Source organism: Poecilia reticulata, chromosome 18 (assembly GCF_904066995.2).
Source record: "Poecilia reticulata chromosome 18, P_reticulata-male-v2, whole genome shotgun sequence".
Lineage (NCBI taxonomy): Eukaryota > Metazoa > Chordata > Actinopteri > Cyprinodontiformes > Poeciliidae > Poecilia > Poecilia reticulata.
The window spans coordinates 14,975,752-15,002,182 of NC_088847.1; the positions used below are offsets into that span (position 1 = coordinate 14,975,752).

Genomic DNA, 26,431 nt, shown 5'->3' on the forward strand with positions numbered 1-26,431 from the left:
CTGCTCAACTCAAATTATAACTAAAAATGTTGCATCATCACAAAGAAAAATCCTGCTAAAAACAACCCATATTTATTTAAACATAATATTTCAATATGCTGCTGAAGAGCTGAGATTTATTTATATTTACATTGAAATACAACCATATCTGAATAAACTTATGAAGATGTGGTCACACGTAGATCATGAGGATTTTGATTAGAAAAATCCAAAATCATAAGGTTATTTCTTAAATAACCTCATGAATTAAATATATTATACATAAAAACATGTCTATTTTCTGCAATTTGGTATGTTGTATTTTTCTCACCACTCAGATAAATAAGCACACAATTCTCAAAGTGCAGTAATTCCTACAAAAGCAACAGGGGGCGCTGTAACACAAGATGCTCTGGCAAAAAGGAGGAGGACTGATGAACAATCAGTAAAAGTTGGAACTTTTAAATAAATTGCTTGGTTTAAGTTTGAAAACTAAACAACTTTACAGGAGGAGATGTATTTTTTCTTTTTAAACAAAGCACATTGTGAGTAAAGACTTATAAACCCCTGGAATCTAACAACAGAACTTCCTCAATAACTTTATAATAATGAACTGATGACAGAGTGCGTGAATGCTAATTTTAAAAAAAGAGGCAACCAGAAATACAGCTGAAACAAGATACCTGTACACACACAGAGTGACACTTAACCATTTTCCCTCACTGTCTCTTTATCTGGAATATTTAGACAGAAACCTTAGATGCATCGCTCCACCTTGTGGACAAGCAATGCAGGTGCTTTGCATCCTAACTGCTGCGTGTCAATAAGTTGATACAATCTGCTGGGTTTCTTGGGAGAGAAAACTTTTGAAATTAAATTGAGTTATAATCTCAACTTTACCGCATTTTCTGATAGCTAGAATCAACCCGTGTGTGTGTATAATGACCTGGTGTCTGTCTGAATGATTGGATTACATTGATTTGTTTTGTTTTTTTCTTTCTTGTTTTGTTTTTGCCAAAGCGCCTTAAGGCATGATGGTAAATTGGTTCATGTAAATGAGCTGAATGGAATTTAAATGAACTTCCTACGGGAAACTTCAGTGCATTTTATGTCACAAATCTTATCCAGAATTATTACGTAAGAGGCAAATCATAAACACTTGCACGTTAAAAACCTGCAGAGGGTAAATTAAAAGTAAACCATAAACATTTGCGGCATTTACTCGCAATAATAGTTTCTCATGTGTACTTGTGTCAAGTTCTGAAAAGCTATTGATGAAAAAAAAAAGAGGTCAATCTTAAATTTAAATCCGATTTCGTGAACACTTTTCACATTCGCTCATTTAGAAAAGAACAGCGCGGCGTCTGAGGCCTCGGAAAAACTCACCTGCAGTCAAATAAAATCCCCACATACAGCGAGCACTTACTCTAAGAATCACAAACAGAAAACAATTCACGGCTAAATATATCCCAGAGTGCCTGGAGAGTGAGTGAAAGTCAATATTATTGGGGCTCAGGGGTGAGGCAATATTTGCATTTCAAATGAGCCTCAGACAGTAGAGAAAGCGAGCATTCAGTCACGGAGACAAGAGCGAGCGCGAACGCTGAAGAGAGCCGACCCGTGACACGGCGCTGACAAACAGCCAGGACATTATGCTGAAAGAGAAACAGTGTTGTGGGGGGAAATGGGATAATTGATCCAAATTAGGAAAAAGTGATCCGAAGCACTTTGACGAGAGGGGGCTGCTGTGAGAGAGCAAATGAGAGCAGTGTTAATGCATCATCACAAATAAAGACGGAGCTTACCTTCCATTCACTCAAACGAAGTGATCTGTGCAACTGAAAAAGCAGGTTTTTGTGCTTTACATCATTTTAAACCCACTCAACTCCATAACACAAACCACACCGATCTACACTGTGGTAGAAATATACCATTGTTGCTGCTACACAGAAGCTACTTTCCTTCGTAGCCTCTCCCCTATCTCCTCCTTTCAGAGGTTCGACCTTCTGATATTTATTTTTCCTGCTTGCGTCGCTGCTCTTGAGGGAAGGATTACATGCCTGGCTTGGCCTGCGTCCTACAGCTTCTGCTGATGCCTCCGCCGCCACCACCCGCTGCAGGATGCCCCAGCGCCGACGGATACCAGCATGGCCGCGCTGTGGGTTCGCAAATGATCCAGCACCAGGCGCCAAGCGGTGCCACCCCGTGAGTTTGGGCCTCCAGACTCACGGGACGGCCTGCGCCTGCACTGAAAGAACAGGATGACAGAGTTGCAACATGGCTTGTTAAAATACACACGTTAGACCACCTTTTAAGCCGGTTATGGTGGTCCTGGACCACTTGTACATGCGGGTAGTGGATTGCGACTGCAGCCGAGACCAGACTTAAAGCCTTGATGTTTGGGAGACTGTACGATCTTAAAAAGGCTTCATTTCTCGACTGTAAGGTAATTGAGGGATTAGTTTTTGCATCACAAAATTTGAGCGCACAAAAAGTGTTATCAAATGATCATCGAATGCTGGTTGGGGAAATGGAATGCTGTCCCACAGCAGTGTGTGACCAGGATGGGGGGGAATGTCAATTTTTGTGCCTATATGTGCCTATATGGCTCTGCCAGGCAACACTTAGGCTGATCAAATGAAAGATTAGTCAAATAGCCAAAATACCAAAAATTTATTTTAATCATCCAGCCCAACAAATCGCACCAAGCAAGAGTCAACAGCATGTTCCTCGGGTCTGGGCACTCAACTCTACTGCTCAACCCCTAATTGTCCTAATTGTGTTTTTCTGACAAATATGCCACCATTTTTGCTGTGTTTGATTTATGCGACTTTGTTATTGTTTTAGGAATAATTTTCACAAAGCGAAATAAATGTTTTGAAATAAGTCAAAAGGTTTTGCTGTAATTTTTATTCAAAATGAATCCTTTAAAGACTTCATCTTTACCACCAACCAAAGTCTCAGAGTTCAGCCGGTAAGTGTAGAATATGAAGACATAATTCCTGCTCTCATGCTTGATTGAAGAGGTGTTGATTACACTCAACATTGTCTTTGGTTGATTTGAATTTGCGCTTGGCACATCTGACCCAGTTTTGTTGGAATGAAGTCGAAATATTCAGCGCATTTTTCAACATCAGACCGATTTAAAAAATGTACAAAAATTTTTACCTGTTACAAAGTTGTTTTTAACTTTTATTTTTTGCCAAACTTGAGTATTATGGAGTGAGGCAACGGTTTAAAGCCCATCACCGGGTCTACATCTGAATGCCAAAAAATATATATATTTCGAGTGGCCTAGTCAAAGTCTAGAACTAACATCACCTCAGATGCAGCGATGTGACTTTAAAACACAGCGTCCTTGCTGTGAGCCTCTCCAGTTTGGCTGAATTAGAACAGTTCTTCAAAGAACGAAGCGTAGAAAACATTCAATTCTAACAAAATATCCAAATAAATAGTTTTCCTTTAACAGTTCCATTTTCAGTCAAAGGTTTTGAGCTTTGCATTAGTCACACCAGCTCCTCCATGGCAGGTGCGCATTACTGGCTTTTGACGCAACATACGAACAAACAAACAAACGCAGGTTTGTTCACAGTGTGAGACTCTGGTGCTCCAGTCCAACTCACGACATTTAAGTTCCTAATTGTCATCAGTAGCCATTAGTTAGCAAATCCTCCACAATTACTCATGAGGTGTAAGGTGACTATTCTCCGGTATTGTGTAAGTTATATTCTGTGACCAACGTCGTCCTTCTCACAAGGTCTGTTTTTTCATATATCTATATGTCTCTATATATCTCCCTCTTGTAGTACTTCCCACCTAATCTTAATGTTTCCTCTGCTCTCTTCAATCGCTGAGGGTTTTCTTTTGTTCTGGCAGGACAAACTTTAAGCTCTTAATTGCAGGTGGTGCTTGTGTGCTTCCCCCCCCCCACCCCCCCAATCCCAACCTCTTTTGTTCACACTGCTGTGGGAGAAACAAAGGTTCCCTTTTTCCCCTTTTTGCTCCTTGTTCTGACTCTCAGAAGTAGTGCGAGGACGAGGAAAGGATTAAGTCAACATTTCTCATGACCTCTGGTGACTTTGGGTTGAAGGGGGAAACCTGCATGGTGCTTTCATGGGAAATTATCCAACTCGGCGAATGTGACCGATATCCTAAACAACAAAAAACACGGCTAACTACATACATAAGATTTATATTTCAGAAGCCGGAGAAGAAGTGGAGCTCTAACTCTGAAGAGTGCTGCTCTGAAACTCTCCTGCTGGGACCGTAGGAGTCACACTGCTAACGGTTATCTGTTGTTGTTCATTTGTTTCCCATTACACCAGCTCCATTTTGGCTAATTACTCTAGACAGTAACTTTTCCCTGCGGTGTTGATTAGATCTAATTAACGACTGCAGGCAAGATGGAGGCCCGCTGCCCTGCTGCAGTCTTTTTCCAAACTTTCCGATGCTTGTTTCTTCCCTTTCTTGGCTGTCACATTTCATATGTTTTGCTCACTTTGTTACCTTAGCCGATCTGCAATTGCTGAAAGTGTTGTTTTGTTAGAAAATGTTAAGAACAAACTTTTTCTTTCCATTTACTTTTTTTTAGGAAGGCTTCTTTGACCCTCGCTCTTTAGGTCGCTCGAGTACCTTTCTCATCTTCCACAGCTCCATGCCACTCAACGTTAGGTTTTTGTAAGGGGAGAGAGAGAGAGAGAGAGAGAGAGAGAGAGAGAGAGAGAGAGAGAGAGAGAGAGAGATCTGATGAGAAGGTCTCAGAAGTGAACACCGTGCAGCATGACTGCAGTGGAGCAAATCACCTGGACTATCTGATTCACAGAGTGAAAATGTTCCTTATCGCCGATTAGTTCAAACCTCCATACAAATGAAGCAACAGCTAGAAAGGAGATTAGAGGTGATTAAGGCGGGGATGGATTTCTTCATGTATGTACGTATTCCTGCCAGAACGCCAGATTTACCGGATTAGCAAATCGTTGGAATAGTCACGGATTGCTTCAAATTCCAAGTTTGCACTCCGCTAAGTTTGGATGAATGTTTATTTAAATTCAAAGCATGCACATTATGCTAAGCTTAATAATTAAGCGGCTGTTAAATCTGCAGTGATATTAAGTATTTGGAATAATTGTTGCTTTATGTCTAGTCGCCAACAAAAGCAGCCATGTACAGTAGAGCACTTTTCCATTTTTGAGCAAATACCATCAAATGAAAGTATTGTGCTCAATGCATATCAGGGTTAGTGGAAAATTAAAACATAACGAGAATCCTAAGACATATCAAGGATTAAGTTGACTACCAGCATGACCGTATCAACTCACCATCTTGGCTCCTATTACTTGGGTTGTACAACTGTGATTCAAACAAAAATGGCTTCCTGGTTGGACTCAAAAGAAAGCAGAAGAATTTCAACACTATATTAATTAGATTAAATAAAAACGTTATAAATCCCTTAGAGAAATTAAACGCAGCATCTCAAAGCTTCTTCGAAGAGTCATAAGACGTTGCAGGCTGTGGAGTCTTTGGGTCGCACCTCATTGGCAGCCTCTAGGGTTTTCTTTAGAGCTCAATCCTTCTTGCTATCGACTCAGCGCTGCTCCCCCCAGCCTAACGATGTCATCAAGATGAATAGAAGCTCAGGTAGACCTCTTGGTTGGTTTGCTGTTCTGCCACACTTTTGTCGTCTTATTATTGCTATTTCCAAAAGTTTAGGAATTTGGTTTTCAATCTTATTTTCCTTAAAAACGTTTTCTTCAACTTCATTCCTGAACTTTCGTGTTCGTTTGATCTTCGTGTTGCTAATGTTAGCAAACTGTCTGAAAACAGCTGCATTTATACTAAACTTAGACACACACACGAACTTTATTCACTAATTAGACGACTTCCAATGAGGAATCGTTACACTGGATTTTGCTTCGGGTGAAGAGGTTTGATTGTAAATGCTAACAGTTTTCAGATTTCTTTTAGGAAATGCTATTTCATTATGTATCGAATGCTGAAATTTTAGTTTGAAAAGAGAAACAAATGTCAGAACACTAGCGATTATTACTCTATGACATGTAATATGTTTTACACGGTTTGACTCAAAAGTTTTATTCGACTCATTTTAGAAACGGCAATGAACTGGATTTTGTTATAATATTGCGATAATATTGGTTAAACATGATCCACTGTGAACCCTTGTTAATATCTAACTTTTCTCTTGTTTCCTTTCCCCGTTTTAAAAAAGACAACTCACGTCTCATGCTGGCAAAAGTCACAACTCTGAGCTGAGAACAGTATTTTCAGCCGAGCCCTTTGGCTTTAATTTGACATGCAGTGTGTAATAAATGCATGGATGGCAAAACCCATGGGGGCTGCTGTTGAGGGGCTGGTGTTTGTGTGTTTCCATGCCCCCTGATATGAATCTGGGGATGTGCAGGAGTTTGATCACCCCTACTTCCATCAGCACCTGCTTGCAGAAAGCCAAATAATTACCTGCACGCGAATGTGGGTGGTGGTCCTTATCTGAAACCAGTTGCAGTGAAGCCTGGTGGAATCACTGCTGTTGCCCAAGGCCTTGCTCATTTTTTCCAACATGATGGGAAGAAGAAGATTCGCTCAGGTGACAAAGCCATCAGAGTTCCTGGATGCTTCGTAGAGTGATTGTTTAGTGTTTTAACCTCTATGAATTACTTAATAATAATAATTTAGTTTTATATTAATGTAACCACTGCCATTTTGAATGGGCTAATATCTTTTTTTCTGGATATCTGGATGTGGAGGTTACTGATGTAGCACAGCCTTTCTGGACCCTGAATATGATTTTCTTTGGATATACCAATTGTTTCTTTCCCACTGTTCAAAAAGCGTGCGATATGATCAATAACTGATTTAAAATAAGCTATTAATTAGCAATAGTTAGTTTGTCTTCTGTATGTTCACCTTAAGACATTGGGCATGTGGCCTATGAAGATAAATTTATGCCTATGTCCCTTTTCGGCCAAGAAAATCGACAGATGTGACTGATATACTAAACATCGTCCTTTCTAAATTTAGCCATAACAAAGACATTGGAAATCAGGCTTGGATGCCATGTTTGAAACAACAATTTTAAAAAATTGAAACATTTTCTTTGAAACAACACGTGTAAATTAGTTTAGGTCTTAGTTAAAAATCACTGGGGTGAAAAAGGTTTATAAGGTCAAAAAATAACCAAGTTTTGCATCTACTTATAGCAAAGCCAATAACATAACTTTGCTAGTAACGTAGCGAAGTTATTGGGAGTTTTAAAGCAGCTAAAGATTTCTAATTTAAATCTTTAATTATCAGCTGTTTATCACAAAGACAGCTGCATTGGTTTTGTTGAGTTAGAAAAATAAACTCAAACGGATTAAACTATGACTTTAAAACCAAATAATAATGAATTCTGTTTCAGGTCGTTGTTGCTTTCTTGAACAAATATTTTTCAGATACTAGATGCTCCAAATAGCTTGAAATCCTGACACTTCTTTTATTCTGTATTTTTCCAATTTTATTTTTTCTGCCCTAAATTGACATTCTCTTCAGTGGTTATTAAGTATCCATTTTTAATTCCTTGATCTCCATAAAAGCATGCGTCATGCAATAAAATGTAAGCCATTTTTAAGAGGGGGATCTTTGTGTCCTCGGTTTGACTGACGGGAAACCAGATCGGTTCTTGCAGATCTGGCCCGTCCTGCTGCAGAGGTTTCTTTCCACCTGTTTAAATCCCGCTCCTCCCACCTCTCTAAATGCACAGCAGGAGATACACACAACTGGGCGGGACTCCCCCGGGTCCAAACAATACTGACCATTCGCTGAGCACAAGGGGGGGAAGTGAGGATTACAAACGTTAGTTTTTCAACTAGAAAATAGAGCTCCTGAACCATTATAAGGAACGGTCGTTAAATCACAGAGGGTGTAGTAAAGAGAACCACCAATTTCAAGGAATGAAAGGCAGTGAGTGGAAAATAAAATCTGTCTAAAGATAAACATTTTTTGTTTTTTGCATGACTTATATCCAGGTTGTCTCTTAACAGCTCTAAGGCCGCATTAATTTGTTCTGCTGCGTGGAGGCAGGGAGGGAAACAGAGATGATGAGTGATTTGCCCTATTCTGACACAAAAATTGATGCGCTTTTGTCCACACACCAACACAAAAACTTAGGCTGACGAGCGTACTTACACATCAACTCATATAAAGTTTGATCTGTCTTCATTCTTTTTCCCGCAGCTGTAAATTATTCATGAGATTGGGTCTCTCAAGCGGCTCTCCCTATAGGAATCTATAAATCATTTGCACACTTCCTGCCAAGTTATGACACCGCAAGTATTGAGATGGATGACAATTACAGTTCAACTGTGTTTGGTATAATTTATTCATCAGAGTACACAACATCCCGCGTGCTCACGTGTTTACGTTTTGAACTGATAAATGCACATTGCTTAAAGGTCGCCCTTCAATGAAAAGTATCGTCACCTCTCTTGGATGTTTCTCCCTTTAGTTGTTCTGAAAATGAAATCATGTTTAATATCATTTGGTTTTTATTGTAACAACTTAATGTAAAAAAAAATAAAAATTTCTAAATAAAATGAATTAGCTAAAAAAAATGCAAAGGGATCCATTTTCTCCATTTTCCTTTAAGAAACAGCTGAAAATCTTAGGTTGTTTGGGGATCAGCGTGAACAACTCAACGTCAAAACATTCATCTTGCTGTTTTCGAAACATTATTTTGATTTATGCTGGATGTTTGCTTGCCAGAGAATAAATCTCCGCTCAAGTTGCCTTTCTCTGACAAACCGAACAAGATTGTCTGAGTTGGTAGCGCTGTGGTTTTCTGCATTTATTTTTGTGGTATGTACGCTGATGATATACAACTTCATATTTCAGAGTAAACTACTCAGATATACACCCCCCTGAATCTGTGAGTAGAAGAATCCATAGCAGGATGTGTCAAAATGTCCCCCAGCTTAAGACAGGAAAGATAGAAGTCAGTTATTTAAATCATGGGCTCAGCTAGACTGATTTGGGGCCTAAAGACGACAGACGAAGCAGAACGCGACGGAATCGAAATAGGCTCAGGCTTGAATTTTAACTAGCACATTTACAGTGATAAATAAGACCTCTTCCACAAAATACTACCAGGATAAACTTGTTTTCAGTTTCCCTTTACCTTCTCAAGCTTTTTAGGTGGTGTATGGTGTTGGTGCATCACCACATACCTGATGATGGAGAAGGCATGATAACATTTACTTTCTCTCATCAGATCAGTAAACTCTGAGGTGTTACCTGTTTGTCTTTGGGTAATTCCAGGTGAAATTTCATATGAGCTTTTTTTTTATTTTTTGCTTCTCTTTTGTACAGGGAACTGGAGAACTGGTGAGACTGGTTGACTCACCAGTTTCTGAAGATGGACAGATCTTGACGGTTTTATTAAAGTGCCGCACATTTTTCCCGTTAATCATGGATTTAACTATAAGCTCCATGTTATGTCCAGTGAGTTTGAAATCCTTTTTTTTTTTCTAGCTATCTTCTGACTGACACTTTTCAGTGAGCTTTTTTCTAAGTTCCTTAGATTGGACCTCAGAGACTCAGATGTTTTCACAGTACAATCACTCGACATGCAACAGCTGCTGTTTAGCGATCTCCATTTCACTACCTGTGACGCTACTGATAAAGCTGCCGGATAGCTATAAAATCCAAACCCTGACATATTTTTAATGAACTGATATGAGTAAAAATTAAATTATATATTTTTTTATTATTATTTTTGCAAGAGATTTTACTTGCAAAGGTTTCCAAATAAATGGATACATCTCTTAAAGAAGACTGGGATCTCTAAATGAGACAAGCATGGCAGTATTGTTGTTATCGCATGACTCTGTCGACTCTATTTAAACCGTGGAATGTGCTGCACTCTGGCTTCTACACATCACCGCAAACCATTTAAAAAAAAATGAAAAACCTGACGTGCGTTGCAAAATCTGATAATCAGATGCGTTTCACAGCTGAGTTTTAGGGAATTTTTATTGCAAGAACATAGCATGTTGGAGAATCCTTTACCCTTAAGTCAATATTTGTTGTATTTCTGTAAAAAAAAGAAAATATGGATAAGACTCACATAACATAATTGCAACTGTGTCCATTGATGTTGAAAACTTGGTTTCCCGTCCAAACACAAATCATTGCAATTCTCTGGATTACAGTATTTAACTATTTGTATGTTTTCATTAGTTAGTGCCTATGTGACTTTTACTGTAATATCCTCTGTGGTGATTGGTCGGACGTTTGCTGGCATGTTTTTGGACAGCAATATTCATGTTTTACTTCAGTTAGTCTTTTTCCACTATCCACTCTGTATCCACAGATAGCATAGATACTTCTGAGGAGGGTGGGAAATTACTTATGTTTGTGTGATTCTTCATAAAATACGTACACAGAGCACCAAATAGTTGTTTATTACAGTTGTGTTTTCTCTTTTCATGTTACTTTACTTAACTTTACTTTACTTTACTTTCTCCCCTGTCCTGGCCTATGACAACCTGGCCTTCTTGATGAACTTACCTCGCCGTTTTTACCTTAATTTTTTCACAAGTTTGTTCGTTTTTCATATCAAATGTCAGGAACATACATTGAAGTCTGTGATCACGGTGTGACAAAATGTGAGTAGGTGTGAATAAGTGTGAATCCCTTCACAAGGCGCAGTGCCTGTCATAAATGTTGTCATGGAATCTTAAGATCCAGGGCTGATTCAGGCACAGCAGGCGTTTTTGTTGGGTGAAAGTCTGTGCATGTCGCTCAGATGAAAGGTGTCACAGTGAATTTAGAAGTTAAAATGACAAATTTAACCGTTTTCTACACAAGTTATGTACAATTATCTGAAAATTCCCCTGTGATTTTCTCAGTTGGCATCTTCTAACAAACAGCTCCTTTTGTGTTTTTAAGCTTTTGTTGTAACAGGGCGGCCCATCGCCATTCTTTGCCGGGGGGGGCAGTCGGGTTTCAGAGGCCTGCAGAATCACTGTTTTCATGGTTTAAGCCTTTCATCTCGTTGCTGGTTGAGGAAGTGCCATGCTGTTATTGAGAGAGGCGTTGCTTCCCCTTACAACGTGTCTTCATTGTTGGGGTAGGGGGCTGAAACCCCTGGCTCGCTGTAGGAAACAAAATCGATTGTATCAGAACAAGGTCCAGAACCTGATTTTACAATGTTTTGTTTGAAATGAGACGTTTCAGCTGGTGCAAGAACAATTCTCCCATCGAGGGGTGGACTTCGTGAATCGCCTCCATGTCAGAGAAGATCAAAGTGGATCCTCATGGAAAAGGGAGACATATCTGGTACTTTAGATTTGGAAGTAAATCCAGTAACATAAATTAAGACAAACAACCCCAGTGTTTTTTGTCACACCACTGTATTAAAAAAAAAGAGTCAAAACTAAAATTACTTCCACTTGACCCAGCAAAAAAAAAAAAAAACGCCATTTCTCAAAAGACAAGATTTGAAATCACGTTACTTCTATATAAAACACGTTAAAATTAATTTTCCTGGGTAAAACGGACCACCACTGCTCAAAGAAAGGATGGGGGTGGGCAGGATGGGAAGCAGATAAATGCAGTGTTTTTGTTTCAGTGTGTGGCTCTGATGGTGTAGGGTGACATCAGTCGCCCTTTGAGATGTTCTTTGTCTTCTTCCTTTGAATGTCCCAGATTAGGAAACATGCTTCTTGTTCACTCATTGAATCAAAAACAAACCATGTGTGTATGTGAGCAGTGAAACTGGGCTGCCAATGTTACTACAAGAAGTCACAAAAGACCCCAGGACAAAATCAAAAGCACTGTAGGCCCAACTCACAATTAAGCCCAATATTCAAGATTCAGTGACGGGAGAGAGTGGACAAAAAAAATTGCAATCACGCGTAGAGTTCAAAGTTGAAAACTAGAGTTGACCAAATAGAACACAAAAGCCCATCTCATATTTGAGAAATTATGAGATCTCCTGTGTGTTTTGGGGAAGTACTGTCAGGAATGATAGGACAAATGTGGAAAGGGTTTGTGAAGGTCTGGGGGTTTCTTTGCTGTGTCAGACTCACCAGCAGCTACATTTATTTGACGTAACCATGAACGCTGTTCCCTTATATCCTAAAGAAGAACGTCTGGCTGTTATTTTATGACCTTATGCACAACTAGGCTATGCATCGGGATAATAACCCAAAGAATAACTGTGTTTGATGATCTGAATCATGCAAAATAAAATAAATAAATGAAACCAAAAGAAATCAGTATGGAGGCAAATGCTTTGTGTCTTATAAGAATGAAATGGAATGGAGAAATCGAATAATTTTTGTGAAATATCAAGTCCACTCAAAGTGTATCAAACATGCATGTCACTTTTGTTATGCTGCAGTGTGTTTCTGATTCTCAGGTCATAGAATAATCTACTAGATTGATTAACTATATAGAGGACATTTTTATTTTCTATATGCACTTTATTGAGTATATTGCTCTAGGTTCCTTGGTGACTTCTTTGATAACAAGTGGTAAAACAATAATTAGCTGAAATAATCAGAAAATATATTGGGCTACATTGTGTTGGTGCTATTCGAAGTCGCACCTATAATCCAAGCACAATTTTAAGGTCCTGTGTTTTATCTTCTCATGATGGTGAGGGAGGAAAAAAAAAAAATTTTCCATAAAGCTAATGTAGAAGAATCTTATCTTGACAGAGAGCATTTTCATGTTTTCATAAAGATGTCTATTAGAACTTTCTGACTAAATTAATGGCTGAGTTCAGTGCTTTTCATGTCATTTAAAGAGGTTTATTTTCCAGAGCTTCCTGTAGAGCATAAACAACATTATGCCTCCACATAAAGCTGGGAGACTTTCTCACCCGATCCGAAGCTTCAAGAGGAAGATCTTCACCAAAATGTGAACGATGGAAACGATAAGCTGTTTTTTTGGGGGGTTTTTTGCAATTCAGCGTGTTTTTTATCTGATAATTTCTTTAAAGCCTGTGAAGTTGCAGTCGCAGCTCTTGGGACCATGGATCTCACATTGATGTTGGGACCTCAGTCATACAATTACACATATGAACTGATAAAAGATCCCATTTATCTTGCGTTTTGTGGATGGGAGCGAATTGGATCTTCAAAACGTTTTCTAAAGCTCTGCACAGTTTCCCCCCGCTTGAAAATATTTTTGAATCTGGTGCTTTGTTCACACCTGTGGTCAGCACTATATTTTGAATTTTTTATTTTTTTTCCCTGTTATCACGCATTAATCTCTGTGCCGCCAGCATTTTGCAGTCTATAGTGTTGAATAGACTGCAGTGCGTATTGTTATCTGGTCTTCTGTCTCTGTACTTCACTGGCTGCAGTTCCCTCAGTGGTTTTGAACCATAACCAGGTGCAAGACCGTGTATAAGCATGTTGCTGTAAGTTCTGCTTCAAATACAATAAAGATTAATCAAACAGAATTACTGGAAATTTGACTCGTTTTATTTTTGCCTCACGTTTACATCCTTCATTTTTGCTTGACTTTTAGTACTGTCAGACGGACTTGATTTATTGATCATCGCCAGGGTGAAGAAATGAAAGCAAGTGTTTTATCAGGTTTCTGGTCTGCAAAGTACAAGAGTGTACTTACACAGACATCAGCAATCACCTTAGATTGTCAATTGTTGCTGTGCATCAATCTGGAAAGAGTTACGAAGCCATCTCCTGACAATCTGAAGGTAATTAATACATAACGTTCTAGTTTTTTTTGTGTGTGTGCGTGCGCTTGTGAGTTCTCCTGAATGAGTTGAAAAGCACTTTGGGGAAAGTTTACCACTCTTCCATATTTTCTCCAGCTCGTTAACATGGAACATATTTAATTTGGACATCCATAATAACTTGCTAGGTCTTTTAAGAAATGGATTGTGACTCTTTTCTGTCATGATCTGGTTGAGACTTTTAGTTTTATTCATGTTCCTGATTTTGATGGATCTGGTTTAAGTTTATTCCTCTGTGCCAGTTCTTTTATGCTTTTCCATTTGTACATTTTTTTTGGATTAGTGTTCATTTGTTTACTGTTTATGTTAGAACCAAAGGGAAAATACCTGTTGCTATGGTTTACCGTTCTCAGCTTTGTTTTTGTCTCTTTTCCCAGCTTACTAGTATAATAAGCTTCCCACCTGTTCTAGATCTCCTGATTTTCCTCTGCCTGCTCTCTTCCCAGCTGCCTCAACTTGCCTCTGATTAGCTCTTCTGGTTCCTCTGCCACTTCCACATCTTCATTAGTTTCAACACCTTTCTTACTGCATTGCTCTCCACTGGCTTCTTCCATTGCTCTCGATTTATCTCGGTTGTTTTTACACCGAGAAAAGTTCTACCTGAAACAACCAAAAACTGGAAAACCATTACATCAAGTTTTGGTGGCAAGTCAGTTCATTGACAATAAAGTGGAAGTTCTCCCGGATCACTTGTCGTCTCTGTGACAGTTTGAATCCCAGTTTGAAACGTGCCTTCCTGCACGTCTGCTTGACCGAATGTCAAGTGAGGTCATGAAATACTGCAAAACACAGCGCACATGTACACAGAGGGAAAAAAAAATAAATAACTGATAAAAAAATTTCAACTACTGTGATCTTCCTGTTTATCACTTAAACATTTATGATGTCTCAGTTGTTTCCTTTGTGACAAGTGCAGTTTGTGTGAACCGCAAAAGTGCAGGCATGAGGGAGGCAGAGATAGCAGAACTGGCTAGGTGGGTATATGGGTTGAGAGCAAGTCTGGTTCTGCTGCCTCTTTGGAAAATGTGTTCTTTTGTTTTTTTGTCAGTGTTTCTATATTCCAGTTAAATCCTCAAAAGCCTCATGGGTTAGCAGATGGATTTAAATGAGATTTAAGCAGGTATTCAACATTTTGGGCACAGCGTTCACACACACTAACCTCTTATTGGCCCTTAACTCGCCGATCGCTCCACGCTGCCTTTAATCTTAGCAGCAGCTCACGTCTGATCTGACTTTCAGATACCGCTCTCTATCTGCGACAATGTTTAACAATTTCCAAGCTGTTATTGTCTGTTACTGAAGGGCTGAAATATTTTCCCATAACACCCTGCCAAAGATGCACAACACTGATGTCTCTTCTTGTGCTCCCCATTTATCTGATAGCAAACTCTGTTTTCTCTTTGCTTCACCTCCTGTTTTTTTTTTCTTACTTTTTTCCATTTTGTTGCCAGCAGTTTCCAACGTGTCTTTAATGGTTACTATGATCTGAAAGACTATTTCCGTGTGACCTGGTACTCCGGTGGTGTAGGTTGGCTGCCCCAATCAGCCAACACTGTTTCCTTTAGGAAACTCATATTCAATGTGTCTAAATATGTCTCCAATAACTTTGTTGTTGTCCTGAACCACAATATGACGTGAGCAGACATTTTCAACTGTCCGACTGAAAGCTGAAAATAAAAATGGAGTTTGGTTTTTCTCTGTCGCCTTGAATCCAAGCACACCTGAGGTGGGCCATGGACAAAAGATGTTTCTGCAGCTTGACAGGTGAGCCTTTGCAAGGAAGAGTGGAATAAATATTCCCATGACAAGGGAATATTTCAGCACGCTGACTCCAGCCAAAGAAGGATGGATGATGAAATTAAAATTAAAGGCACTAGAATTATGGCTATGAACACATATGCAATCAGTTTATTCAAGTTTTCCTTTTTAAAAAATTTTTGTTTTTAAGTCTAGTTGTATATGTCACACATAAGATTAAAACAATTGTTTAAACCAGAAATATATACATTTCCCAACCAAATTATCTTAAATTCTGTATCTTAACCAACTGATTGTGACTTGTTTTGGTACGGGGTCACTTTTTAAACTCTCAAAAAATGCTTAAAACTTGTTTCGTATGAGAGATGCAGGTCGGTGAAATATTTCACATTTCAAACTAAGATGTGCAATACACTATAATTTTATATTAACTTTTCCAGTGAGCAGATCTCAACTTTTGTGTCCTTTGAATCTTCCTAATGTGTTCTCAATTGTGCTACTGGACTTTCAGAACTGAAAATAAAATCTCTCCTGCAAACGATAAACAATTACAAACCGTCCCATTGTGGTGACAGCAGATCCTTGCACTTAAGACCGAGTAAACAAAGCCCTGGGGGTCTAATTGGGAATTATTCCAAATCCCATATCCTAATAGTTTAGGGACAAGAAAGCACTGGAAAAATGACTTTGTTACTGTAATTACAGAGTGACTGAAAAGAATCCATAAAATGGGTTTTAAGGTGCATATTTCTCATTCTGAAGCCATGGGTGAAAGTCCTTTCTCACATACTTCGTACGTTAACTTCCTCATTGACGCAAGCTCCAGTTGAGTGTCACGTTTTCATGAGGAAAGGTGTATTTAGTAACCCGAAGCTTGAAATCCTTGACAGAGGGTTGTGCTCCTCTGCCACTGAGTTATGCATTGTTAAGCTGCAAAGCTCCCCTTGTAAGTGTATCATTGAGAGAAGAAGCTTCACTGAAAGAAAACAGAGAGCGTATCCAGAGTAAACTCAGAACAAGGAACTTTCTGCGTTCAGCCCTAACCAGTTTAGACAGAGAAGCCTGCATTCACCGGCATCCATCCACAGCCTTTCGAGGCCCTAATCGTCCCCCGACGCCCTCCAAGGTGAACTCATTAGGGCATAAAACATTTAAACGCATATGTAAGCGTTTCCACAGCGAACCCCTATGTGAAAGCGAGCCTGCATTTCCCAGTACTGTACATGGACCCTGTTGATGCAGATGTAATATGCATGATTAAAAACAGACCTGGGTGCACACTCAACCCACCTACCCACCCTCGCCCACACACACATCCAAACACAAGCAAACTTGACTGTCTTTAGCCCACCATTGTTCACGGCCACTGAGGCATCGCTGGGCTAAGTGAGGGGCCCTGATGGATACCTACCAGAGTCAGACCACCAGTAAAGGTGTGACAGGAGGAGAGTCAGAGTAAATGAAGATATTTCAATAGGGGAAGATGGGAGATAGCGGTCTACAAACGTCAAGAGAAAGGAAGCGAATTGGAAGAAATGTATTGTTCTCTGTTTGACTGCACAGGTGTGTGCACAACCAAACATGCAACTACTTTGATTATCTGTACTTAAGCACGTCCTCATGTTATTAATTGTTTTCTTTTATAAGTGTGATGGATTGATCCCATTGTAATGTCTATTCAACAACTCCTTTTTTCTGATATCTCTGCTTATGTCCTCAAAATTGGGCCCCTTTGGAAGCATGATTATACTAAAACTTTTGTTTTTATTAATTATTAGAATTTTTTTAATCTCAAGAGCTTTTGATTTCTTTATGACATTGTAGCACCGCCTTTTTCCTGCAATTAAAGCTGCAACTCTGTTTTTTAAGCATTTTACATCTAGAGTTTAAATTTCTTTATTTCTCTTTTTTATTCTTCTTTTCAAATGTTTTCTTCCAGGATTGCCCTGTATTTAGCTCCACCTATCTTCATATGAACTTTAACAAGTTTCCTTGTTCCTATTTAAAAAAAAAAAAAAAAATCCCCACAGCATCATACTGCTACGACCACTTTTCATTAGATGGAACAGTGTGCTCAGAGCAAAGTGCATTGTTAATTTATTTTATTTTGTTATTTTTTTCAAAACCACAGTTTACATGTGTCGCTCACATGAGCTAAAGGCTCACTTCATTCTCATCTGACCTATTTCCATACACGGTATTTGCCTGATCCTCTACGTGGCTTTTGGTTGTTTCCATAAAGGCCAGATTTATAAAGTGCACGACTAAAGACAAGACCTAAGCTGTGGATCTCCAGGGTAGGTTGACAGCCATGTCTTGGCAGATTTATAGTTCCACACTCTTTCCATTGAACAGCACTCTGTGAGATGTTCAACATTTGAGATATCCTTTAGTATCCTTACTGTGCTTTAAACTTCTCCAGAGCTTCATCTCTGACCTGCCTGCTGCATTCCTTGATCTTCATGATGCTGTTTGTTCGCCGATATTATTTCTTAATAACTGGTAACAGAGAAACATAAAAGCAAGTAAACCAATCAAAGTAAAGCAGTAATATTCTGTACTACCTAACTCTTTGATTAGGATTTTGACCTCAAAAAAATTAGATAATTTTTTTTCAGGAGCCGCCTTGAAGGAACAATCTGCTGGTATTTCACACCATAATCCTCAGTCCATTTGTTTTATCCAGAAATATTCCGAACCTGTTTTGTGTATGTCAACCTTTTTGAATTTAAAATCAGTTTTTGTAAATGTATCAAATGGGTGAAATAATATTTTTAAAAAACCCTCTGGATTAAAGAAAAACCATACTGACAATATACTCCCTTTTGCTCAAATATTTTTATTCAGAAGAAATCCTGCATATATAAGTGAACATTTATTTTATTTTTTTTGCACCTTGAAGCATGCTTTTGGTCTTATCTCTGGAGAAAAATGTGTCAGTGTCTCTGCAAGGATGCAATGGCATAACTTTGTAATTTATGCCCCAGGCACTATAAACAGAGATATATAAAGTCCAAAAACACCAGTCAACATCCCCTGGCACAAACCAATAAAAAAAGCACGGGGAACAGTCTTAAAAAGCGTCTCTAAAAGCAAAGTTTTCTCTCCTCAATTCCTTTGAGGCAACTCATGTCACCCGGTGCATAAATCCTAACACAGCAAAGTGTCGCTGATGTAAAGAGCTAAATAGAAAATGTTGCATTGGCGTTAAGAAGAAAATTACCATTTTCAAACGTGCCAAACCGTTTAAACAGCCCAGTGCCACCTTTGGTGGCCGCAAAGTTGTTTTCAGTGAAGTGGAGGCTACCGTGTGGCACTTAAACAACAAGGGTGTGAAGTGACAGATGAGAGAGCAAACACATAAAAGGTCGAGACCCTTTGCTTACTGAGAGAGGGGAATTTGTGGTAACCCGAGAGCTGCAGTTTCTCTAACAAAGGTGCTGTCTTAAAAAAAAGCTTAGAATCCACACAGGCTACTGTCAAATTCAGGTTGCTTTATTGAGTAAAAATGAAACAATTTATTCCTTGTAAGATAAAAAAAAAAAAAAACTCAGTTCAGATGGCAAGTTGCAATTTTAGGTTGATTTCCCTTTCTTTCTGCCTTACCCTCTTACCTCTCCATCCCCCCCTCCTCCATCCTCCTGTCAGAGGGACACATAATCAGGTTTTGTGAGATTTTGTTTCTAGATTAGCAGCCACCTTCCCCTTCAGATAAGAAGCTGCTGTGATGAAGCCTGTCCCAGGAGGCACAGGGCTGTGATGAAACAACCGCATCTGACATGAACAGATCTGTTAAGAACACAATTAAGACACTGTCTAGCCACATCGGCCCTGACTTATCGCATCTGATCTTTCCACTCTTGTTTTGAGATGAGGCTGAAAAATTCTGACTAAAACTAGATCATCTGTGCAAAACTGAAACCGGACTCAAAGTTTTTCCAACAGGTTTGCCAATTCAAACGCATCCATTCATACGACCAATGGGGGTATCTGGAGCTGTAGGGAGGGGCAACGGGGCGTCTACCTGTGTCCTGACAGATGACAGCCTCTGTCAGAAAACAGTTCTGTGTTGGAAGATAAATTTCTCTTTAAATAACTTTGGAGTGCTTATAAATCATCAACATAGACCCTGACATAACAATCTGATGTGTACAGGAAGCCATGACAGATGAAGTAGAGTCCATGCAGAGTAATATGCATCTAAAGTGTAAGGGACATAGACAGTGTCAAATTCCCATTAAAAATTTCGCTTTTAATACTTTACTGTGATTACAATAACCAGCGTCTAAAAAGTCTAACCACTAACCATTGTTCAGTGACTCAAAACACACCAGTAAATCTTTGTGGAATGCTGCCCGAGACTTCCCATCATTTAGAAAAGTCGTAAGCAGTTAACACAACACTGTATTTGCAAATCAAAGTCGTTGGTCACATTTCTTAGCTTTTTAAAATTTTCTCTAAATTAAAAGCAAATGATATTACTGACTGTGATCAAAGTCTCTGGATACGAGTTTGGATCTATGGCATTACTCCTTTCTCAGTTTTGTAGTTTTCAAGCATGACTGCCACTGAAGAAAATACTCAAGTCTGTTTTTTAACATCATCGCCACACGTGTTGCTTGCCTTAATAACAAGAAATAACTCAAGATGGCAATGTTTTTGTTCCCAGTGTGTTTTTTGATAATCCAGCTCTGTGAATGGAGATTTTGTCTCTGTAGTCCTTGCTGGGCAAAGGACAGGAAGACCTTTTGTACTTTATTGATGGATTTGGTTTTCTTAATGATGTGGACGGCAAGTTTAAATTGTTCTCCAGGGCAGCAGGTAACCTGCATTTCTAGATGAAATGGGTCTTGGTAGTCTTTTTGAGGTTTAAGTCTCCCATGACCATGATAGATGTTTTAGGTGCGAGTTACCATTTTGTGAAACTGTCCCCCTGGTGGCTGTAGGTGGTATATGTGGATCTTTTGGTTTTAGAGATATTTGCAGGATTGTTTTTAATTTGACTTTCCTGAAGCACCAGGACATTGTTCTTGGGTTTTATTAGATTAAGTGTTTGGAAGGGATTGAGTTTTGGTTTCAAAGTTGTGCAACGTGAGGGAAGAATCAAACCAAATGTGAAAAACTACTTGCCCCTACAATCTCTGTCCCTACTTTGGTGGCTACCACTGCCATTGACTGTTTGCAATAACGTCCAAGTAATCTTTTTTTATTCCTTATGATGAACTGTGGTCCTTTCTTATTAGCAGATATTTTTCAGTGCAGCCCTAGAACATCATACCTCCACCTCCATGTTTGACTGTCAGTGTCAAATGCTGTGCCAGTGCTATGCCAAAGACCTTCACTGAATATATTCCCAAAATGTTGAGAAACGTTTAAACGAACCAGACTAAGACTCAGCATTTATTAGATCTCTTCCTTTTCAGTGACTCGGCTTTACTCTGGCTACAAAGACCGCTAGAATGTTCTATATTAAATAAAGCCAGGTGGGATCCGCTTATAGAGTCTGGATAAACTTGCCAGCCACAAATCTAAACATCAAATTCCCCTTCACAGCAGATGAAATGATAAAAAGAGCATGTGCGTCCAAAGAGCATCTGCATCACTGGCATTTATTTGTGTTTATGGGACTGTGCACTCTGGGTGATAGATGAATTTTAGATTATCTTCCTGTTCTTACAGCTTCAGTGAGGCTGCACCAGCCCCTATCCATTAGGGCGCAGGAGAACATCTTGCTGAAAAAAGCAAACTTGCTCTCAAAAAACAAGCTATATATAAATGATCATCTGATAATTTGCTTACTTTTTTTGTCCTTTTATCAATGAATGCCAGGGAGTTTTTCTTAATATGCAATATGTTTGTTGCTGTATAATGTAGCTTTTTCTCACATAGGTAGCAGAGGATCCATTTGTCTGATAAGAGCTATCAGTCATAAGAGAATGACGGCAGAGACTACTGTGTCAAGAAGAGTTGAAAAATGCACGGTTATTTTCTCATGAGTTCGGGCTTCAGAACCAGACAGCGGTTCTTATCAGACACACCTACAAGCCCAAAGGAGCAGCAACAGCTTACAGGAAATAAAAAACTTCCCCTTTGCGTCTTTTGGAGCAGAGCTTTCCTCAAAGATGCCTCTTGGGGAATCATTATCTCTGCAAAACACCACAAAGAGACTCTGTACTTCCTTTAACGTCTTCTTTAATTTCACATCCATTATTCACGAGGAATATGAAGTCAAAACTACAGGGAGGCCAAGAGAAGCCTTTATGTCTCATTCGAGATGATTAAGAGACAACTTGAGATAGCATCGTTACAGCATTTTATTTACCATTTTTGTGTCTGACTGCACTGAAGGCTCAGACTGGCTGACTAAATAAGTGGAGCATTGCAAATAAAATTACTGATGGGTATCAGAACTGCTTGGAAAAACCCACAGAGCCACTGAAAAAGATGTCAGAGATTTATATCCACTCATCATCATATTTGAACTATAATTTCTTTTTAAGCTGGGATGAATATATATAAACACACAATTTCAATGCCTTTCAAGAACAAGAAATGGGCACACAAGTTTAATTTCAAGCAGGATTAAAATAAAGACACAGATCCACACTAAACGTTGGATAAATGTTACTTGGTAAGAAACGGAGAAACCACATAGTTTTGCGACATCCTTTCTATCAGAAATTATGGAGTTTATCTAAACCAGTGATTGGTTTGCAGGCTCATGCCCTGGTTTTAAAACCAGTTTTCATTTTTAGGTTTAGAATTCAACCATCCAGCTGTGGGTTCGGTACTCTCAGTAGTTTCCAGTTCATAACAGAGTTTAACTTTGGTTGTTTCTGGACTGTTCCTGAACTTTTTAACAGATTCAGTTTTGGTCAGACGGCACCTTATGTATGTTCTAACATGACAATGAAACTTGCTTTAGAATAGATGAAGCAAGCAAACAAAAACCTTTGGTGAGGTCTTGACCTCAATATTGTTAGAATGGCTCAGATAAAAAAAAAACCTATTTCATTAAACCCCTTAAATAAAATAGCTATTCTTTAAGGAGGATTGGTCAAATATCCAGACAGAATTATGCCAAAATTGTTATAATGATTGTAAAATAGCATGGTGAGGATGTGCATATTGGTAAAGGGCAGGGAACTCATCCATCATAAAAAGTTGTGTGGTCTTATATTATTTGGCCCGTATAATTCTGACCATGTGTGGATAATAGAAAACTGGTAATAAATTAAAAGTTGCACACCATTTCTTTTAAGTCATATTCCTTTGTATAGCTCTCTCACCACCTAAAAATATATTTTTATGTAAATCTAAAAAAAAAAAAAATGTTAAAATTACAACAAAACGACAGACTGCAGACGTTTACAGAAACTGTTCTGGCAGTTTCTCTTTTAGTTTCCCTTAGCGATGACTGTGTTTGCCACTCAAGTCTTTTACGTGCAATAACAGTGAGCCGGTCCTGTGTGTGTGTAACTGGATCTGGATCCTGCTCTGAATGCAGAGAAGTGGAAGAAAAGTGACAAGGTGTGATTAGGTATCCCTTGAATTACACTGGCTGTTTGTTGGCAGATGGCTCTTTTGTCAAACTAATTTGTTCAACAGAATAACCAGGTCGATAATTACATGCTGCTTTTGAGGCTGTTGGAGCTATTGTTGTGTTAAAAAATCCAAACAGTGAAAACTAAGGAAACAGAATGAATGTAACCTCAGGCAACATGTCCCCCCCCCCCCCTCCCCCCTCCTCCCTCCTCTTTCATTTATTTTATGCTTGGTTTGTAACACACTGGTATATAGAATGTAACCATCATAAGCAAAACTCCAATGCAAATCAATCTTTTTCCAGCTTAGGACATTTTTGAATATTTAAAAAAAGCTTACATATTTTCAATGGCAGGTCTACATGAATGGTTCAGTTGCATCAGATTAGCCCCTCACTAATCACGGACGCAAATACACATGATAGGGTATTAGGAGTCTTGAGCGGAAAGGGGTGTGACGAGGGTGTTGGGTTTCATGTCAAACCACCTGGTGAAGGGACTCTTAAGGAGCGCTGTCTCGGAGTGCCAGCGCACAATAGAGTATTCAGCCCCACAGAAAGGCCTTCTACCAACTGCTCATCCGCTTTGGAGAAGTTCAAGTCTTTAATTTTGGATGGAGAGCAGGATCAGACCGCTCACTATGGCTGGACACCCCGCCGGGCCGCTTGGAGGCCTCCCGATGGCCCCTTCCCTCCTGCGTCACCCGCCTCTTTTTCTCCGTGCCTGCAACCCCGCGCTGGAGAGGGGCTACCCGAGGACCCCGAAGTGCGCCCGGTGTCGGAACCACGGCGTAGTCTCGGCGCTGAAGGGCCACAAGCGGTTCTGTCGCTGGAGAGACTGCGTGTGCGCAAAGTGCACCCTGATCGCGGAGCGGCAGCGGGTGATGGCGGCGCAGGTGGCACTCAGGAGGCAGCAGGCTCAGGAGGAGAACGAAGCGCGGGAGATTCGACTCGTGTACCCTGGCCCAGGCATCGGAGGGCAGGCGGGGATCAGTCAGGGCCCGGCGGTAGGGCGCGGAGTGCCAGCGGCGAGCGGCAACACGCCACCAGCTCCATGTTTTGACGTTTTTGGCGCTCAGAACCATAAAGAAGGTGGGTTTTACACGGATATTCTGAATTATTAAGCATAACCTGAAGTTATTATAACTTCGTACTACACAGATTGTATATTTTTTTTGGGTTATTACCATGGCAATATTTTTCCAAGCAACGCGTACAAGTTGCGTAAAGTATATATTATAGGATTAAGAATTTTGCGCACATGGACAGAATGGCACAGCAGTGCCAGTTCAAGGGTGTTCGAGGCCTTACAATTATTATTTTGGGTGCAGAGGTGAGTGAGTTAGAGAGGAAATATAAGACTATTTATTTTTCGTTTATCGTTAAAGTAGCTGTGCAGTGAGTGTGCATGAGATCTGCTCCGAACTTAGATATGAGCAAGAGGAGGCATTAAATAAGAATTGAAATGTGACTGTTAAAATAACTTTCAAATAAACAGATCTTATTTTGTTTTGTATACATTTAGCACATTTGTGAAACTGTCCTAATCCAAGGCCACAGTAGCAGTACCTTCCACTTCACTTATTAAACTCCTCTTTTTCCCCCTGTGTTTCAGATGGCAAAGTGAGCAAATACAGCATTTGCAGTGGATTTCTGGGTCAGCCACTCTTCACGCCCCTGAATGCGCGGGTGCCCTCTCCAAGTGACAGAAAGGATCTGTCTCCCAGCAAGGACAACAGCTCTTCACTCGCCAGTGATAGTGGAAGTCCATCACCGCCATCTGATCAACTCTCAGATAACACTCAGAGTCCTCAGGGGTCGCTTTCGTCCTCTGACCCAGAGTCCGGCAGTGAGTCAGAGAAGCCCAAAGACTTCCCGAATCTGGACCGTGACCCTGCTGACATCATGGCCAAGATCTTCCCCCACAAGAAGCGGGACGCCCTGGAGTCCATGGTGAGAACATGTAAAGGGGACATTGTGAAATCCATCGAGCTGGTCCTGAACTCTAAGGAGAAGAAAACCGACACTGGCGGTTCGTCGCCGTCTCGTCTGCAGAGCTCAGTGTTCAAGCCTGCAGCCGGACTGCCGGGAGCTCTCGGTTCTGCAGGGACCAAGTCCGCCTTCTCCCCTCTCCACGTCCACCCGGCTCCTGGTGGGGACAGCCTCTATGGGCTCAGTCCTCACCTCGGTGTGAGCCCCCTGCGTCTGGCCTACTCCTCTGCTAGCAGTGGTCTGGGTGGATTCATGTCCCCGTACGTGACATCAGGACTGATGCCTCTGTTGACCCTGCGTCCACCATTGGACTCACATTCTTTCCCAGGAATGATCAGAGACTTTTCATACATCCAGAGTAAGGATTCCCTGTGCAGTACAACAGGTCTCTACACACGACTGAGCAATGATAAATAATAGCCCTAAGATAATATCACACGATAGATGATATTTTGTCCAGTTTCTATTTTCCTGCTGAACATTGTAAGAGAAATCGTACAAATGAGTTAAAAAAATTTCCCTGCAATTGTGTAAAGTTTGTAGAAAATTGTTTTATTGTAATAAAGGGATTTTGTTTTATACGTTTCTGAATCCATCCATCTACCCAGATGACTAACTAAAGCTTGTATGTAAAGTGTTTCTTGCAACAATGTTCATATCCTTTAAACTTTCACTCACCTTTTCAGATCACGCACAGTATTACATTATTGTTAGGCACAAGGAAAATTCTATAAGTTACATTTTACATAAATAAAACCCGGAAATGTTATGGCATGCATTTGCATTCCGCTCCAGTACAACCAGATTTCACAGCAGTTAAAGCTGAAAGCATTTTGGTGGATGCTGAGTTGCTTTGCCAATATAGTAAAATCTTTGTCAAATTTGATGGAGACCATCTATGATCATACACTGATAGTCTTACCATGTATTCTCAGTTGGATATACTGATGGAGCGTTCACTGGCACATAAAAATATATGGATATCTACCCTCCTTCTGTAGTTCTCGCTTAATACTTAAGATTATTTCCCTTCTGGAATAATGTTTTGTGAGATTTAAAAAGCTTAGCATATTGTTTTCTGACATAAAACTGATCTAAGCATCTTAGATCCTCCCTAATTTGTCGACTGTATTAGTTAGTCTTCATGATGCTGGTTGTTCACTATGTTCTCTAACAAACCTCTGGTCACAAAACATCTGGATTAATAAATGGTGCTGAAATGAAATGCACAAATTTCCTGATGTAAAACTCAGGAAATTAAACTCACGCTTTAATTTGTAGAATATAAGAAAGCAATATAGTGTTGTCTTTCCACTTTACAATTATGCATGATTATGATGTATTGTCCTAATATATAAAAGTACCAATAACATACTTTCAAGTTCTGAGTTCAATGT

General features: G+C 39.7%; 1 protein-coding gene across 1 annotated transcript; it reads left to right on the plus strand.

The window, feature by feature from the left end:
• Positions 1 to 23,245: 23,245 nt before the first annotated feature.
• LOC103480659 (doublesex- and mab-3-related transcription factor A1) lies at positions 23,246 to 25,996 on the plus strand. Its single transcript, XM_008435688.3, has 2 exons — positions 23,246 to 24,134; positions 24,658 to 25,996. Exons 1-2 carry the CDS (start codon positions 23,657 to 23,659, stop codon positions 25,449 to 25,451), a joined length of 1,272 nt encoding a protein of 423 aa, XP_008433910.1. The 5' UTR covers positions 23,246 to 23,656; the 3' UTR covers positions 25,452 to 25,996.
• The last annotated feature ends 435 nt before the right edge of the window (positions 25,997 to 26,431 follow it).

Coding starts and splice junctions, on each gene's coding strand:
- LOC103480659 (XM_008435688.3), top strand. CDS start 23,657: ATGGAGAGCAGGATCAGACCGCTCACTATGGCTGGACACCCCGCCGGG. Junction 24,135..24,657: donor CGCTCAGAACCATAAAGAAG/GTGGGTTTTACA, acceptor CCTGTGTTTCAG/ATGGCAAAGTGAGCAAATAC.